This window comes from Neopelma chrysocephalum, unplaced genomic scaffold (genome assembly GCF_003984885.1).
Source record: "Neopelma chrysocephalum unplaced genomic scaffold, ASM398488v2 Primary Assembly neopelma1_23, whole genome shotgun sequence".
Taxonomy (NCBI): domain Eukaryota; kingdom Metazoa; phylum Chordata; class Aves; order Passeriformes; family Pipridae; genus Neopelma; species Neopelma chrysocephalum.
The window spans coordinates 22,023,697-22,040,971 of NW_020897691.1; the positions used below are offsets into that span (position 1 = coordinate 22,023,697).

General features: G+C 43.6%; 1 protein-coding gene across 6 annotated transcripts in view; it reads left to right on the forward strand.

Moving 5' to 3' along the window:
* The first annotated feature begins 5,092 nt into the window (after positions 1 to 5,092).
* The window catches only part of NHSL1 (NHS like 1), a 183,796-nt gene continuing 171,613 nt past the window's right edge, over positions 5,093 to 17,275 (forward strand). For 4 of the 6 annotated variants that reach the window (XM_027689913.1, XM_027689930.1, XM_027689931.1 and 1 more), the window contains exon 1: positions 5,800 to 6,316. In XM_027689913.1, the coding sequence (XP_027545714.1) occupies positions 5,959 to 6,316 (358 nt within the window). In that variant the 5' untranslated portion in view covers positions 5,800 to 5,958. Of the gene's footprint in view, positions 5,269 to 5,795; positions 6,317 to 17,275 lie in introns of those variants that run through there. The other 2 variants (XM_027689921.1, XM_027689985.1) reach the window with 2 other exon arrangements.

Genomic DNA, 17,275 nt, shown 5'->3' on the forward strand with positions numbered 1-17,275 from the left:
GTTGGAGTTACACTGCTGCCTTTGTTTAATGGTGATGATAACATAATGGCCAGTCTTCGCGAACGAAGATTTGGGGAAAGGTCTTTTACCTTTCCAGCCTGCGCAATGGATTTTTTAGGTGAGACACAGCCTGCGCTGAACTGAGCCCACCCTTTAATCCTAAGGTTCATCTGCCGGGGCCAAGCAAGCTTGGACAATGGCAGTGAGGTCCTCAGGACGTAGGTTTGTTTAGAGTGACCTTCTCATAGATGGATGGCCTCACAGGCCTAACGGACTCCATCTGCCCAGGGGACTGGCTGGATTCGAACCTGGGTCACAGAGGTGAGAGTCCTGCACGCTAACCATGGTGATGATAACATGGTGAAGAAAATCAGCAAACATATTACAGAACAAAATAGAAAAAGAAGCTCAGCTCCAGGCTTCAAGAAGGTGCCTGACGCAGGGAGAGCTTGAGGTTGACAAAAGTTTCAAACAATTAATGTCCAGCGAAATAGGATCTTGTAAGTAACCTGTGTCAGAGAGAAGCCTGTCATCATCAGATAAGTTCCACTATTAGTTTTAAAAGAATATCCATAAGATTCCATTTCTGGACAAGGAGGGAGTCCTTTGGGCCATGCTGGATATGGATTCCAATACACAAAAATACCAGTTCCTGGAATCAGTAAGCTGGAAGAAAAGTGAGGATTGAAAGTTCTGCTGCATAGTCAGGCAAAGGTGATCTGTGGCCTAATATAGTATCATAGTAATTTAAGGAAACCTAGCAAAACAGCTATAATTTTTTTAATGGTAACTAATTTTAATCATTTGATAATATTTCTGTAATGTACAAAAAGTATGCAGTCATGAGGCACAGAAATAGGCAAAGTTCTGGTACCATTTAACTTTCTCAGGAGTCATATCTACTCCCATTTTCTGCCTACCTGTGCTGGGGGGAAATGAACCCAACTCCAAAGAGATTATAAGTCAGAGTTACAATTTAATAAAAATAATACCATAAATACAATTATATGGACAAACAATTGGTTTAACCCACAAAACCCAGATGCATAACCCAGCACCCTGGGGCATAAACAGAGTGGTATTCGTTGGCCCCTGCCCCGTGCCTAGCCCATGGTCCCCCTGAGTCCAGAGTAAAAAAAGAGGAAAAACCTGTTGGTGAGAGTGCTGTCACAGTCTGGTCAAGTTCTAGTCCTCCTCTGGATCTAATGAATGGTACCAGAAGTCTTAAAACCCCAAGATTATATACCCTCAGGTTCAGGCAGGAATGCCCAGTACCTCCCCCAGGGCGGGGAGTTCCACAATGGGTGATTACGAGCCCTGGGTGTGAGGACAGGAACATCCTCCTAATCTCACAGGCCTCTTAACAACCAGTTTATAGCCTGCAGGGTCAAGTGTACTCTGGGCAGCTGCTGCAAATGATCTATTGTTAACAGTTTCTGGGAAATGGCATGGAGGGTGTAGAATACACAGTTTGGGTTACACCCACACAGTGATGAACTGGTCCCAGCTGTTCTAACTAGGACACTACCTTATGCATGTTTCTTTGAGAAAGGTTTTCTGTTGAAGACAGAAATGAAATGCATGATGATTAGAAGAGCCCAGTGGCCCAACAACACTGGGAGCATCCACATACTTTTGGTTAACCAAGAAAGAATAAAATGTCAGAAAACATACTTTTCTTGCAGAATTGCCTCTATTTTAAGCTTACACCAAACTTCTACAGCTCAATAGCCAAAGTAAGTCAAGAGTGCATAAGCTGACTACATGCCCAGGACACTGAGCTTGCTTTCTCAATTACAAACCAGAGTTCAATAGAGCTGCTATGGGTGTGACCAAGAAATGTCCCTTCAAGTTGTACTGTTATTATTTCTGTGTATACACTTGGTTGGGTTTTCCTCGCCTACACAGGCAAGCTTGAATTTGTGGGCTAAAATACAATGGATGAGCTTGGTGCCTCCAGCTGAGGAAGAGCTGTCTGATGTTTCATGGTTGGCCATGTGGCTCTTGTACTACTGCTTGCTATTTGCTTCTGAGAGCCCAAAGGGATTGCAGAAGCAAGCCGAGGGAATAGCAGTGTTCATTCTGCAGTAAGTGATGAGTAAGTCCCACAAGACTTGTCTTCTGTTTCTTGAAATAGAACATGAAAGTTATTAGGTCTTTCATTTGGTAATTTACCTTGAGGCTTAAAATGCTGAAGGATGAAAGCTACAATTCAGACATAATGAACTTTCCAGTCAACTTGGACTTTCATTAAAAATGAAATCAATATTGAGTTGCAATATTTAGTAAAGTCTCTGCTGTCCTTTTGTCTACCTTTCTCCTTTTCATCTCAGTTTTCTAGGCTCTGTTCCTCTTCTGAGAGTATCTCTCTCTCCTGACTGAGGGTATTTAGAGGTGTGAGACTCAGAACACTGTGTCACAGGTCTGCCAGGCTTAGCTGTGCAAGTGGAAGTGACTGCTGCGCACTGAGCTCACAGACCTCCTTCTCCAGTGGATGCAGCTAAATGGGAAGAAGCCCCTCACTCCCACACCACGACTGACAAAAATGGTGTTGTGTTAATGTGCAGGGCTGTGAGCCACAGGGATGGCTCACTTGAGGGCAGTGGCTTGCTGGACAGCGGGGAGCAGCACTGGGGCTGTCACCCACCCTGGGCAGTGGTGCCCGCCTTGCCTCAGAGTCCCCCTGGGCCTGTGGGAGTATTAAAAAGAGTCAGGAGCATCCTTGCAGTCCTGCCAGAAAAGGAAATATTTTCCAGCCATAACCGCTCAGCTACCTGAGGGGCATGGGTGTCCCTAAGAAAGTCTGTATTTCTGCTGACCTTAGAAATTTTAAATGCTTCCTTTCCAACATGATGAATACTTTAAATCTTCAACTGTGTAAGTATTTAAACTTCATTTCCTTTCCTATGTCCCTTCCTTTAGCATGGAAAGAAACAAGCTTTGAGACCACCCTTTACTGGTTTCAGTCAATCAATATTTACATTTTCTTTAACACCTGTTTTTTTCTGAGTGTTCCATAAAGTAACAGCCTATCCCAGAAAAACAGACCACATAAACTAATGAGGAAAAAAGTATTGTTCTGGAATAAGCATACAGACTTTGAATGTTTCAGGAGCATCTATGCATTTAAAATTCAGATTTATTTCTTAACTTGGTTTAACTGGCAGTCCTAAAAAGACCTTAGTTTTTATGATACATTATTCCCACCGGAAATATTCAAGCTGTCACAGTGATTTATTTTACAGTTTGCAAACATATAAACCAGTGAAATAGGTAAAGTAGGTTTCGCTAGCAGTGAAATTCCACTCACAGTAGCTGAGGCTCTTTACTGAACTTAGGTGCTGTCTAAACCTTTGATTTCTTGGTATTATTCTCTCTGTGCTCAAATCTGTTTTAAGTATTTTTTTCCCACTTACAGATAAGAATATGCAAAAATATTTGCAATATCAGGATTTGATCTGAATTTTCAGAAAAGATTTTAAACTGGCAAATGTACCTTTTTGAAAATATCTATTGCTAAACTTAAAAATTAGTAATTTCCAATCAAACAAACATGCTCCCAGTCTTATGATATCTGCCCTGGCAGATGTGTTGCTGGGGGTTCTTTTCAGCTGACACCGGAACTGAGCTCTTTGCTCATTTTCTTCCTACTGTGTTTGATATTGAAGTCCATCTCAATACTTGGTTTCCCCATGGTACTCCTATAGTTTAAACAAAACATACAAAGAATCACTGCTCTCCATTCAATCATGCCAGTGAACAGGACACATTTTTTATCAAAGGACTACCCCAAACAAGCATGTCTAAGAACTAATGAAGACATTATGTCCCAAAATAAAACCAGAAGAGTCCAATGTGAAAGAATGCTGCTTTCCATCCTCTATTAATCAATCCTGACAGCTTCCCCATTGCAAGACTATTGCTTTGGATTCCTTATATGCTTAAACCCCTGATTAAACAACATTTCGCCTGTTTGCACCATGTTCTTCTCATTAGTTTCTACAAATATTGCACATGTGCACTCAGTGGTACTGTCTGTAACAGAAAACCAGTGGTAACATTCCAAGTTGCAAAGTTATCCTTTGGTAACCTGTTTGGACAGAGGTGTGAAGAAAAGTGGGTTTGTTCTTTATTTTTTTAACACTAGATGGCATTGCTTCCTCCTCCTCCTCTGTCCCCCCCTCACCCCCGCTAAGAACTACTTGAAGGTGAAACTTTCCTTGATTAATGTAAGAGAAGAATTAGTGACTTGCAATTTTTGCTATGACTATCACCCCAACACACATTTCCCATAGGTCTGAACTCTCATACATGTCACCAAGCCTTTGGTTTGTATTCCACTGCCTGCAACCTTGTCCACAAACTCCTCCACGCACCAAAGAGTTTCTCAAACTCTACCGCTGGAATAGTTTTTTTTCGTGTTTCCCTTAAGTAACCAAGGCTAAAAGTATGGATGATAAATACTGTGATAAAGAATATTTTGTTACATAAATTGTGTGTCCCCAAGATGCCAATGGAATGGCACAGTGGATATGTCCCTGGATCTGTCCTTCTCTAGCTGATTCTCTTTCTTTCATCACATAGTTTCATCAGCTGCAGCAGGAGCCAGAGCAGGTTATGAGGCAGGAAGGGACTATACAACCACTTTTCCCAGGGCCCTTTCCCACAAGAAGAGAGGGATTGGGTTCCTTTCTTTATCATATAGCAGGAGCCAGAGCCAGTAGGGCATTGTCCAATTAAAATTAAATAGCAGCTGTTGACAGTTGCTAGTAGGCTAAATTGGTTCTGTAGGGAATAGCTCATTAGAGCCGTCATCTCCATGAAGAACTGATTATGTCCTACGCGGGAAAAGTGCAGGGGCTTCTAAGGCTGGAACCTGCCTTCGGTCCACACCAGCATTACGTGCAACATTCGGTGCAACTCGATGTCATGTTCTGCCTGAGCCAGACTTTGCTTTTCCTACCTTAATGTCAATCTTACTAAAAATTAACCACAACAATTCGCCGTTCCCAGACAGGCTGATCTTCTTTCCCTGCCTTGGAGTAGCACCTCCGGCCTAACCCGCGGCGCAGCAGGGCAAGGGGCTGGGGCGAGACCTGCCCCCTCTCCTGCTTGGCCCCTTTCGCCGAGCAGGAGGGGCCGGAGGGGCTGGCTTTCCCCTGGGGAGTCCCGCTGGCCCCAGCGCCGCGCCGCGGGGCTGGACCGGGAGGAGCTACCTTAGCTGTTGGCTGGCCGGGAAGGGTGAGACTCCAGTTTGGGGAGCCACAGGTAGGCGGCGGCCTCTTTTGCTTTTCCCAGGTTCGTGGAAGTTCCCCTCCCTTCTCTCCCTCCTCCTCTTTTTCCTGCTCTCGCTTTCCGGGTTGGGAGTTTGGTGCGTTCAGAAAAGTGCCTGCAACAGCGCGGGGTTCCCCAGGTGGGGCTAGTCCGGGCTCTTTCTCTCTCCTCCTTCTCTGTCTGGCTTTCTTCCTTAGTGGCCACATCCAGGGCGCTTCAGTCCCCCTCCCACGCTTCCTCCTCTTCCTCCCGCCCCATCCTCACTTCGGGGAAAGAAAGCCGGGCTCTTTCCTGTCTCCCGGCCGCCTCGGGCTCTCCCCGCGCCCGCCGTGCGGCAGTGCTGCGCCCCGCTCCGCTCCCCCTCCTCTTCCCCTCCCATCCCCTCCCTCCTCCCGGGGCCGCTCCCGCCTCCGGGGGCCGCTCCCGCACATGGGCGCCGCGCGGGGCTTCCCCTCCGCCGAGGCGGCGGCGGCGGCAGCTCCCCCGCGGCCCCGAAGCGCGTAGCCTGGCCGCCCTCCCGCCCCGATTCATTTGTTGTTGTTGTGTTGTTCTCCCTCCTTCCCTCCCTCTCATCTCTCTGAACTTTTGTCACCGCGGCCGCTGCGCGGATGAAGACTTTTCGTGCCGGGGACGCCTAGCTTCTCCCGCTCCGTGCCCGGCGCTGCCCCCCCTGCCCCGGCCGCGATGCCGTTCCCGCTGCGGACCCTGGAGCCGCTGAAGCTGTGCAGGTTGGAGGAGGCCGGCGGGGATGGCGCGGAGCGGGGCGGCCCGGCGCCGGGAGACCCCGCCGGGGCGGCGGAGGGGGGCGGCGGGCGCCGCCGCGGCGCGGTGCCGCTCTTCGGGACGCTGGAGCAGGTCAGCTCGTACGCGCTGGTGTCGCTGCTGATGCAGCTCTCCGACCTCTCTCGCTGTGCTGGCGACATCTTCGGCGGGATCCTCAGCGAGGCGGACTCCCTCTGCCACCGCAACGCCCGGCTCCAGCGCCGCCTCGGCGCCCTGGAGGAGTTGCTCGCCCGTCTCGACCACCGCAAAGTCAAGATCCGTGAGTACCACCCTTCCCCGCCGCTGCGAGCTCGGCCGGGACGGTGGCGGGTCGGCTCGGGGAGCGGGAGGACCTGCCGGAGGGCGCCCGCCCGGTGGCGGAGCGGTTGGCGCGGTAGGCTGGGCTTTAGTTAGTTAGTTATTTAAAAAAGAAGAGAAAGAGGGGAAACTTAAGCGTCCCCGTCTCGCTTTTTCCGTGCTCAGGTGGCGGCGGCCGCTCCCGGTCCCACCGCGGCTCCTCCCGGGTCCCCCGGCGCTGCTCATTCCCCGCCCGGTGACCCGGCCCCGGGCTCCGTCCCGGCGGCTCCGGCGCTGGATGTCTCCCGCCCCGGCGGGAGGGGCGGTGTCAGCGTGCGGAGCCGGTGATTGCGGGTGTTTTCCCAGCGCTTCTGCCTGGCGGAACCCTGACTCGCTCGGGAGAACGTGTCCACAGGGCGGGCTGGCCGGGGGAGGGGGGCCGCCAGCACTGCCAGCGCCGGGAGGTGATAGCGTGGTGATCCCGGGGGAGTTTGTTTGTGTGTTTATGCCGGGTTTGTGCTAAACTTGAGATCAGCGGAGCTTCTGACAGGTCAGCCCACATGCCTGATTAATTCTTTTGTGTGTGCATGGGAAGACCTCAGTAAATAGAAACTTGGATGTACTTTGCAGCTGATTTCGTGTCTCTCCGTTTTCCCAGGCTTCTGTTCTTTGTGCAGCACTGATCCCAAACTTGTATTTTCAAGTTCATACGAAGTACAAGCAGCAAGATCTGCTCAGATTCCTAAGTAGTGGCAGCATGGGGAGGTGGATTTAAAGTTTCTTTTATAGCCTGCAAAATGCCCTCAGAAGTGATTAACTGTACACCTACAGAGAGTTATTGGAAGAGTGTTTTTTTCTGAGCTTGGCCTAACTTTGGAGAAAGTAAGAATCGTATGTGGTACATAGGGTTTTGTGTGGGTTTCATTGTGGAATTATTCCTTATGGTATACTTAAGTATACGGTTTCTTCAAAGGAGGACACCTTCATCATCCTTACCAAATCTTGTGGTTTGGCTCAAGTTTTATGTGAAGCTCAAGTTTTGTGATAACCAGTTTTACTTTTTTGGTGCTTTGTAATTGTGTGACAAATTTAAGAAGCATTTCTTCCTCACCAGGACAGGTATACCCTTTTCTGCCAATATAGTTATGTTCGTTTGGCATGGCATGGTGCAGTCAGACTTGAAATGAGAACATGTTATTACTAGGCATACCTGCAGTATAGTAGTATATCATGTTGATGTCCTGATAGAAAGTGGTATTTATTTATCTCAATATAAATAGGGCGCTAATGATTACCATACTCATATGCAATGCATCTAAAGGGAGGGGTGAAATAAGGCTGGTGCTGTACTGTCCAAACCTTGAAATTCTACATTTATCAGACCCTTAGTTATTGTATCCTCTCTTAGTCATCATTTTGCACAAATTATATATTTGCTACTTGTTGTTGTTGTTGTTACAACTCAGTTCTTTGGGCTAAGCCTGTTATTGCTTTTAATGTAATGATCTTTGTTCTTGTCATTGTAATGCCCAAAACTGGATGCAGTTCTTCTGTTTGGCTTTCTCTGTTTGGTTTTAAATTCTTTGCTAAGTGGCACCTCTGCTGTCAATTCAGTTTTGCTACTTGAAAGCTGCGTTGCTGCTCCTAATATTTACTTTTCAAAGGGCTTATCAATTAAAGTCAAAGAGAAATAATTATTATTTCTTCCTAATATATTTTTTAGGTTTTTTTGGGTTTGGTTTGGTTTTTTACTTTTTTGTTTGTTTGTTTGTGAAGGAAGGAAGGTTATTTTATTTGCTTATCAGTCACAAGGAATTGATGTGTAAGCTAAGCATTTTGACCTGAAGTTGCACATAAAGCCATGACAATTCTCTTCTTATGGGCTTTCTAGGTATTGTAATCTGGACAGGGAGATCAGGTAGGATGATCAGTTGTAGTTAGAATCATGAACATCTCTTCAATGCAAGCTGTCAAGGCTTGTCTGCAAGTTTAACCCTGTTTCTGACGTTAAAGGGAAATATATGCAAAACAGAGAGAACGGTTTAATAATGCTATCTTTTTATGGGAACAATTACAAGGGGCATTTTTCCTTCCCATTTTTGAAGATACAGAAGCCTCATGGAGAAAGATGTTTGCTGGTGCAGGACTATAAGAACAATGAGAATTGTCAACAAATTTAATTGCTTTCCCATTTACTAGATTCTTACTAATCATAAACCTTGTGGGGTGAATATTGTAAACTACTGTGCCTCTTGTGGTGCACATGTACATACACAGGGGCAGCATGACAGATGATTTAAGTATTTTGCTGTGGCTTTCAGGAGGAGGGGATGGGACATTGTACTCCTGCTTTTCAAATCTAGGGTAATTTCTACTTGAATAAATGGCTTTTGTTCTCTTTGTGGGGCCCCCACAATAATTTTCTCTTGGAACTGAGGGTCCCAGGGTGATTTTTGTGATCCCAGCATGATGTTGTATGGGAAGGACCAGAAGAGGACTAGCAAACTTCAAATCTGGGTCACAACCACTTCTTGGGATGCAGCTGCAGACTGGCAGCTGGTAGAAGATATGCTATGTATGTCCATGGTGCTTGGGAAAAGTACATACTTTGAAATTTTGGGGGTTTCTTATTTTTGTACTATCGTAATTTTGTTTCAAAGTAAAGTTTCCATGCAGTACCCTTCAGATAACAGGGGTCCATTAGTATTTGTTCATCTCCGAGCATGGGCAGGGGTGTGAGGGAGGGAAAGCAGGCACAACAAAGCTCTTTGTCTTCAGTTAGTCATTCTCTGTAGTCGTTCACTGTGTTTGCTTGTCTGTCTGTATGGTGTGTCCTTGTGTGTGTGTAGGATCCATATGCTCCTAGATATAGATATTAGAGTATTAATAGGTAAATGTGTCTCAAATTACTTCTGCTGATTCTTTTTTGTTATATACTCCTTGGTATCCTGAAGTGAATGCATTAGTTCAAGGACATCCATTCATTGCTCCATACAGTGATGTGGCAGACTGGTTAAGGATGTGCTGTATTGCAGTAGGTGCTACACCTTTGCAACCCTTACTAGGGGTAAATGTCCCCATCTGTCAAGAGTGGCTGTAATTCTGCCATGCCATTCTACTGGGAGGCCTGCTTTCTGAGGATTTTGTATTGGCATGCCACATGTACTCAAGAGAGTTTTAATTTCACATCCACTTCAGGATATTGAAGGTAGCTTTCAGATGTATGCAGTCTTGGTGATGGTTGATTTTTTTGGGAGATCACCACTGACTCTGCTCTCTCTGGTTTGGCTATCTTAAACTTTTTGTCTAGGGTGGTAGAGAAGCTTCTCTTTATGCCCCCCAACTGAGAAACTTGTGCTTGACTCTGTTTCAATACAAGGATATTTTTAAGGTGAATTAGTAAAATGCTTTCCTGACATGTATTTATTTGAACTTTGCATGATGAACAGGGTGTTGTGCCATAAGAAGGGATATCAAAATATGATGAGACATGTCCCCATGGGCTGATGACTAGTTTATAACTCCTGGTAGTGGGAGGCATTAATGGCTCAAGATGGTTTATAAAATTCAGGTGTAGTATACAGTATACTTTAGTTCAGCTGCGTTCAGCTCAGTGTCTAGAGAATTAATTAGATTCAATACTTTTTTCATCAGGTTTTCATTAAGCTTATGTGTGTTGCTATTTTGCATGATGTTTTGTCATATATTTCCAGCATCCAGCTGCTGTAATATGTTTTGCACCACAGGACTTGCCTAACAGCTTTTCATTTTCTAGCAGTGTGCATCGGTAGCTGTGACCTAGCATTAGGTGATGCAGTTTTTCATCACTTTCAGTTCTTAAACGTCAAGGTGGCTGAGGACAAGCACCTCTTTGAAGTGATCAGAGCTCATCAAAAGGGATATAATGGCAGCAGAGAAGTCTTGCATGAATTACAGGGCCAGCTCTTGGGAAATGCTGTGGGGCCTTAAACAGTCACTGTTTTTATAGAGTGTGAGGAAGGATGTTTTTTTCTGTTAATATTTGTCTTCTACCATCTGCCAATATTTATACAAAAATTAATACTGCTGTTCTTTTCTGTGGATCCTAATGATTCAACAGTCTGAAATGCTGTCCCTTCCATCTTCTATGCTATTTATTTTAAGTCTTTCTGAAGAGATGTTTTGAGAGAGATGTTGGGAGGTTAACCTAATGACAACTTCTGGTTCAGTTTCTCCAGTAGTAGGATGGGGTTTGGCCAGTTGTACCTCCTGTTCTAACAAGAAGAAACAGATTCTGTGGGAGGGAGGAAATGCTACCTCCTAATTAGTGTTGTTGTTGTTGTTGTTCAAAATCCTTCAGTATTTGGTTTTAAAGGCACAGTATAATCATTTGATTTTGATGCAGAATGTGTATACATATGTATGGGTTTGGTTTTGTTTTTTTTTCTCCAAGTTTAAGCACATTAATGCAAAAGAGCTTGAGGGGGTGGAGACTATGGCTTTCAATTTGTCTGCATGATGGAAGGCCAATCCAGTTTACACTTCATCTCCTGCTATTTTGTTTAGTAAGTATTTTCCACTCTTTGTGTGCAAGGCAGTACTGGGGCACATTTCCTGCTTTAGCCGAACAGGAAGCTTTATTCAGGTTATTCCTAGGGAAACCCCTCCTCCATCCCTAGCCACCAAAAGTGAGCATTATTCGAGACAGTATCAGCAGTAAGCAGGAGATGAAGGGGCTGGCTGGCTTTCTATAGTTTCTGGTGTAAGGTCAGAGAATACAAGATGTTCATCATCCTGCAACAACAAGGACAAACCTTCTTTAGAAAAAGGTTCAGAAAAAAAAATGCCAGACAACACCTCCTCTCCCCCCCAAAAGAAAACCAACCACCAAACCCATGGTGTGCTGTTGAGAAAGCTTTGGTAAGAAAAGACAGGCTCTCAGGTGAAGAATTCTGTTCTAGCAATATTTGGGAGCTACAGTTCATCTGTGATACTCTGCAGATGCTTGAGATGACTCCACTGTGGTACTTCTCTCTGTTGCCATGTAATACAAAGATTCAACAGCAAAGTTCAGCCATGTTAAACAGTTAATTCCTAAGTTCTCCTTGGGAAAAAAAAAAAAAAGAAGGAATTTTCTTTTTTACCCTGTTGTAATTATTCAGTTTGCTGCTCAGAAGCAATATAACTCTTGTTTTATTTAGCTAGTGCAAGACTAATTATCTGTGGAAATTCAACCTGATCCAAAGGAGATTTTGTTTGAAATAAGCAGGAAGAAAGTCTGAGTTAGAAAAAGATTTCCCATGGGGATGGTGGGCCAAGTCGTTGTCCTGCTGAGTGGCAAAGCTCCAGCTGAATTCAGTTTGATGAGGGTTTGGCTTGCTGTTTTGAAAACAGTTGACACTCTTTGGCTGAAATGTAGAGCTGCTTTGTACATTGCTCAGAACCTATTATACACCACCTATGAACGTTTATTTCCGTAGATCTTATGATTGGCTTGATCATTCAGGAAAACAGTGTTTAGGAGAGGTAGTTAATGAATTAAACATACTTGTATTTAGTTGTTTTCAATTAGGGTCTATTTTGAAGGTTGCTAGATATTTTAGGATACACTAAAATGTCCTCAGAAGTTTCTTTTCCTATTAGTGTTGGCACAGTCTCAGCTTGGTTGAGTGTGAGCTACTAATCTTGGTCTTGTGGGCTTCTCTCCTAAGCTGCTAATACGAATCTCCTGCAGAAGAGGCATTTTTTTTGGATGAACCTATTAACAAACATAAAACAACAGAGTGGAAAGCCACTGAAATTCCTCAAAACCTCTGTCCTGGAATTTAAACCAGCCTCTAATCAGTGGAAAGTCAGATGAGGCTTTAAGGGGGGATGGGGAGCAGATTATCCCACAAGTTGTTAATGATTCCTGCATCTTCCATTGAAGTGTTTGGTGCTGGCTGCCATCAGCCACAGGATACTGTGCTTAATGTTGCCCAGGCCAGATTCACTATGGTAATTCCTGGCCCTTTTCCGTGTTTCTGGGTGAAGGAGTGGCAATTCCCCTTTCCTCATGTTTCTTTTTTTCCCCTTCATGCTCAAATAAATGATACAATAAATGAAGGCATGTGCTTTGGTTCCTGTTATCAGGAGCGCTAGTGCAGCACTAACAGAAAGGGAGATTGAGAAGTAGAAGGAATTAAAAAATGCACATTGAAAGCTTGGCAATTATGCAAAGCCCCGGTTTCTTTTGTAGTCCTAAACTAGCTATCAGCAGGCGAGATCAAAGCTGTCCACCCTAACAGTTAACAAGATCAATTAAAGATGCTAATTAAATGTTGTTCTTGGCTGTAGGTTGGATAGGAAACCTGCTGGTTGGATGGCAGTCTCCAGAAAGCCTGGATGACACGCCACTTCAGAGACTAGAAAAAATATCTTGCTACCTGTGGGTTTAGCACAGATTAATGTGGGTGGACTTTGCAAGTTGTTTGTGCTTATATCCTACCATATTTTAGTTGGGCAGGGCTGCTTCTGGCTTTAGGCTGTTGTGGTTTTTTTTCTCTTCGTCAGTTGTGAATTATGGTGGTTAAGTTAGGCTTTATTTATTTATTTATTTATTTATTGGCCTCTTGTTCTTTAATCAGCATTGTGCATATGAGATTTTATTGCCCTTTAAGAACTAGGAGTAGTTAGAATATAAATGTTTAAGGTCCTACTGAATGTGATTGAGTTTAGGGCGCTGTGCAATCTGGAGGCAGGGTAGTTACTCCTTCAGAGAGAGGCAGCACCAAGTAATTGCCTTGTCATAACTCCTCTTGGTAATTTCCTTGTTAAAGCCACTGGACTACACAGTTTTTAGGTTAAGACCCGATTAATTTTTTTAATTTCTTTCTTCTTGTTTTCTTTTCCTCACTTTCTTTAGACTTCCCACCCTCTGTGTTCTTTGAGCTGCCTCTCCATCTTCAGCCCTGCCTGTTCTGAGGTCTGACAGTTCCAACGTCTTCTCTGCACCTCACCACCCGTGTTGTGCCTGTTAAAACTGGCCTTAAGCATCTCCTCAAATACAACACTCTGCAGGCCTGATAGTTGGTTGGGTTAGTGGGGAAGAAGGTGAAGGGATGGGAGGTGGAGAGAGGGAAGGGTGAAATTTGATGGAGCTTCTGGCTTTCTCATGATATCCTCTCTCACCCCTCCATTTCATACCCCTTGTTGTTAGTCCCTATGAAAGACCTTCCTGGCTGGGATTGTGGCACAGTGGATAGCACCATAATTAGTTTTAATCCTGTTCGAGTATGTCCCTTTCTACATTTTTATTGCTTCCTTTCCAAATATGTCTATTGCTCTGCTATAGGAGTATAAATCAAGAGCAAAACCATTTATACCATTACAGTGGTGGAAGCGAGAGTATCAAGGTATTACTTGAAGTAAAAAAAAACCTCAAAAGAATTAACTTTAATGTGTACCTGTGGCTGAGTTCTTATAACTTTTGAACTTATAGAGCATTCTAATGTTTCGGTAGATTTAATTTCCCTAATTTACAGGTGATCAGCAGTTCTGTTTTAATTTGAAATCTTGATAGGAAGTATATCTGTTAAGTTGGTTGATTGGACATTCCTTTTACTGTAATCAGGCTGTAGCCTAGCTAAGCAAATTTTGATTATTCTAAGGTTGTAATTTTTTAATTAACTTAGCTCCTACTTTTCAGAGATTAGGACTATAACAGATGCCTCCTGAAGTATATTGGAACTATGGATGCTATCTGAAGAACTGAGTCACTTTTTTTTTTCTACTAGCAATAAATGTTAATCATAATGGAAAAATGATAGAGATTTTGAGCATATTGAGTAATAGTGACAATGGTGGAGGTTTTAAAATTTCTTAAGTTTTTTTTTTCCTCTGGTTGAATGGCCAAATGGAAAATGAAAACAAGAGCTTTCTACACTATGCTTTATATGGTAATGGGTTGTACTTGAATGCTCTTCTTTCTCCTTGTTCCTCCCAGTTTTTTTTCTTTTAGTATCAAAATGCTGTCTACAGATGAGCTCTCATCAGCTTTTAAGGGGTGGGGTAAATATTGCTGCTCACTGGCCTACATACATACTTCTGTGTCTGGTTGTTACACTGGTAAGGTTTGTCAAAATCTTGGGTTTGAGTAAGAAAGCAAGCCCAGTCTTTCTCCTTGCAAATGGATATCTGTCTTCTATTTTCTACTTTAGCAAGTTTTGGCTTTTGGCAACAAGTGGAGTTGGCTTACAGGAAGATCAACAGGACTCGAGATGAGTGCTCTGTGGGTTATCTCTAGTGGCACCTTTTGTTCCTGTTGTATGGGAGGGAAGAGCTCCAAAGCAAGTGGTGTTGGCTTTCCCTTCCTATTCAGTATCTTGTTGATGGTGAGTAACTGAATCTACTTGTGAGGCTTGAGAAACCAAGTGATGTGTAGAGGTTGTTGTTATATCCTTAGAGCTGCTTAAAACAATTTGAATTAGAAAAAAAGAACCCTTCTACCAGAAAATGGAAACAAGCTCTTACAAAACTTTTTGCTAACTGTGGTATTTGATTTTAAATTTAGAAGCAAAGCTGGATTGATTACACAGCAAGATCCACCACCCATTATTCTGGACATGAGGCAAATAAAATCCTTTCTATTCAAATTTTGAATTTTTTTTTTTCTTCCCCCTGGTATATGTACTAGACACTGAAAAAATATTTCTTTGCAGAAGTCCAAGAATCCAAGAATTTCTGGAGATAGTCACTCTGTAGGATTGAAGATACATGTCAATGTGTGTATGAAGAATAATGCAGTTAAGTATATGGTTATAGTCTCCTTTATACTATTTTGATTTGTAGCATTAGAAACACAGAGACTCTATGTGAACTTTACTATTTTAAATATGAGAAAGAAATAAGTTTTTTCTACATTTGTCATGAGGAAGAAAGAGAATGAAAATACAGTAATGTTCATAATATGTCTTGGTGTGTAAGTTTAGATGCAGTTTTCTAAGACTTGTTTGTTGAGCTATTTTCTTGCTCTGTTAAAATAAAGACAGGTAGTTACTATGTGGTTCCTCCTGCTAGCTTTATTTTAACAGCATGTGTATGTGATAGAAGATTGAGTATTTTGAGGTATAAGGATACTTATCATAAAAAGTCATTCTGCATGGCTGAATGCATGCAGTAGGCAATGGGTATGGGAGGAAATGGGTGATAATGGGGTTAGAACTGAAGGGTTTTGTACCAGTTGTGTTCGGGACCTTGATGGAAACCAAGATATGGGAAACTGGTGTAGCAACTGATCTCCGCAGGGCCAACACCCTTCTCTGTATCTCTGGCTGCTGCCCTCGCAGTGGAGAGCGTGTGCAGTCCTGTTGGGCAGGCTGGGACAGCCTGAGCTCTGCAGGGAGCAGTCCCTTGGAGAGGGGGGGCCCTGACCCCGTTGGGCTGCAGCTGGGCTCAGCCCCAGTTGTGCAACATGTGCCGAAGTGGCTCTGCCTCAGTGCTTCCCGAAATCCTGGGAAGCATCACGTAGGGAGGCAAGCATGATCGTGACAGGGATGGTTTCAGTGTAAATAATTATTGCAGTTGATTTTGAAATTACAGTTGCAGTTATATAATAATTATGAAATAAATGGAATTGTAATCTATAATCATGATCTTTACCTTCAGGAAAGATAGGAAAGCTGGAGAAAACAAGGTGAGTGTGAGCAGTTGTCTTGCCCTGCCTTGTCTTGGTGGTCAGTGGTAAGACAGGGCTGCCCTTCAACAAATCTCTGGCATGGAGAGGAGGGAGCTGTGCTCACTTATCCTGAATGAAGGTTAAACTGCAGTGTTGGCCTGCTTGTGATAGCAAATTTCCTTAAAACATTAGAAAGCACTTACACAGCACAGCCACAATATAGATTTAACTGTGAGTTATAAGACTCTTTGCCCCGAGACAGTCTAGTCTTAACACATACAAATGAACCCAGAAGATGGTAATTTAGTTGTGTGGTTTAAAAAGGTCTGTTTTGAAGAACCAGAAGTTTCACAACGGTTATGGGCTTTCTTGAGGTCTAGAGGAAAAGCAGATAATTAGAAATCCATGGAGTGTTTGCCTGAGGTGAAGAATAGCACAAAAACATAGAGCTCTTGGTGCTTTTTAGTTTGTCATGTTACAAAAGTCTCTGTCTGTATCTGTTACAGAGACATCGTGTCTACTTGATGGTAATGAAGACCGAAACCATCTGCAATGCTTATTATCTTGCCTGCTCCCACTCATTGCTGAGTTTGGCTTGAATTCTGTAATTTGTGATGTGCCCTGTGAAGAGCGTGGTATGTAGCACAGGAGGGAGTGCTCTTTGAGGCGTGTTGTTTTGACCCTGTTGCTCTAACTGAGCATGTTTTCCCCTCCCACCCCTTTTCCCAGCACACAAAATACAGTAGCTTTTTCCTTACAAACCATTTTGTTACTGTTAGTAACCTTGCTGGCAAATTGTGAAACTTGCTGCAGTCTGGAAATAGCTATGGCTTGTAAAAGGTTGGATGAAGAGTGGGTAATTTAGTATTGTACATAGAGATAATGTGCTGCAGGTTAACGCATCAAATATTTAAGTGATTTAAATGCATTGTGTAGTGTGACTGGTAGAAAAATGAATTAGGTCATGATAGACAAAAGCTTGTCTTCATTTGAGCTCCTGTCAGCTTGGCATGTTTGTACTCTGTTGGCTTTATCACTAGTTACATCTATGCACATATGGTATTTCTAAATTAAATTATTATTAGTGGCTTATAAAAATAAAATATGAATGAACTTAATCCTGGCAACAAATGAAAGCGTGGGTGTATTTCTACTAGAAGTTTGAGCTAATCAGGGAGAACCCCAGGATATCTCAGCTTTTAACAGAAATAGCCAATAGGGAAAAGGACTGATTGACAAAAGGCAGATACCACCAAATAGCAAGCTGGGGTATGAACTCTGTAGGAGAACACTGAAGTGAGCAGAGCC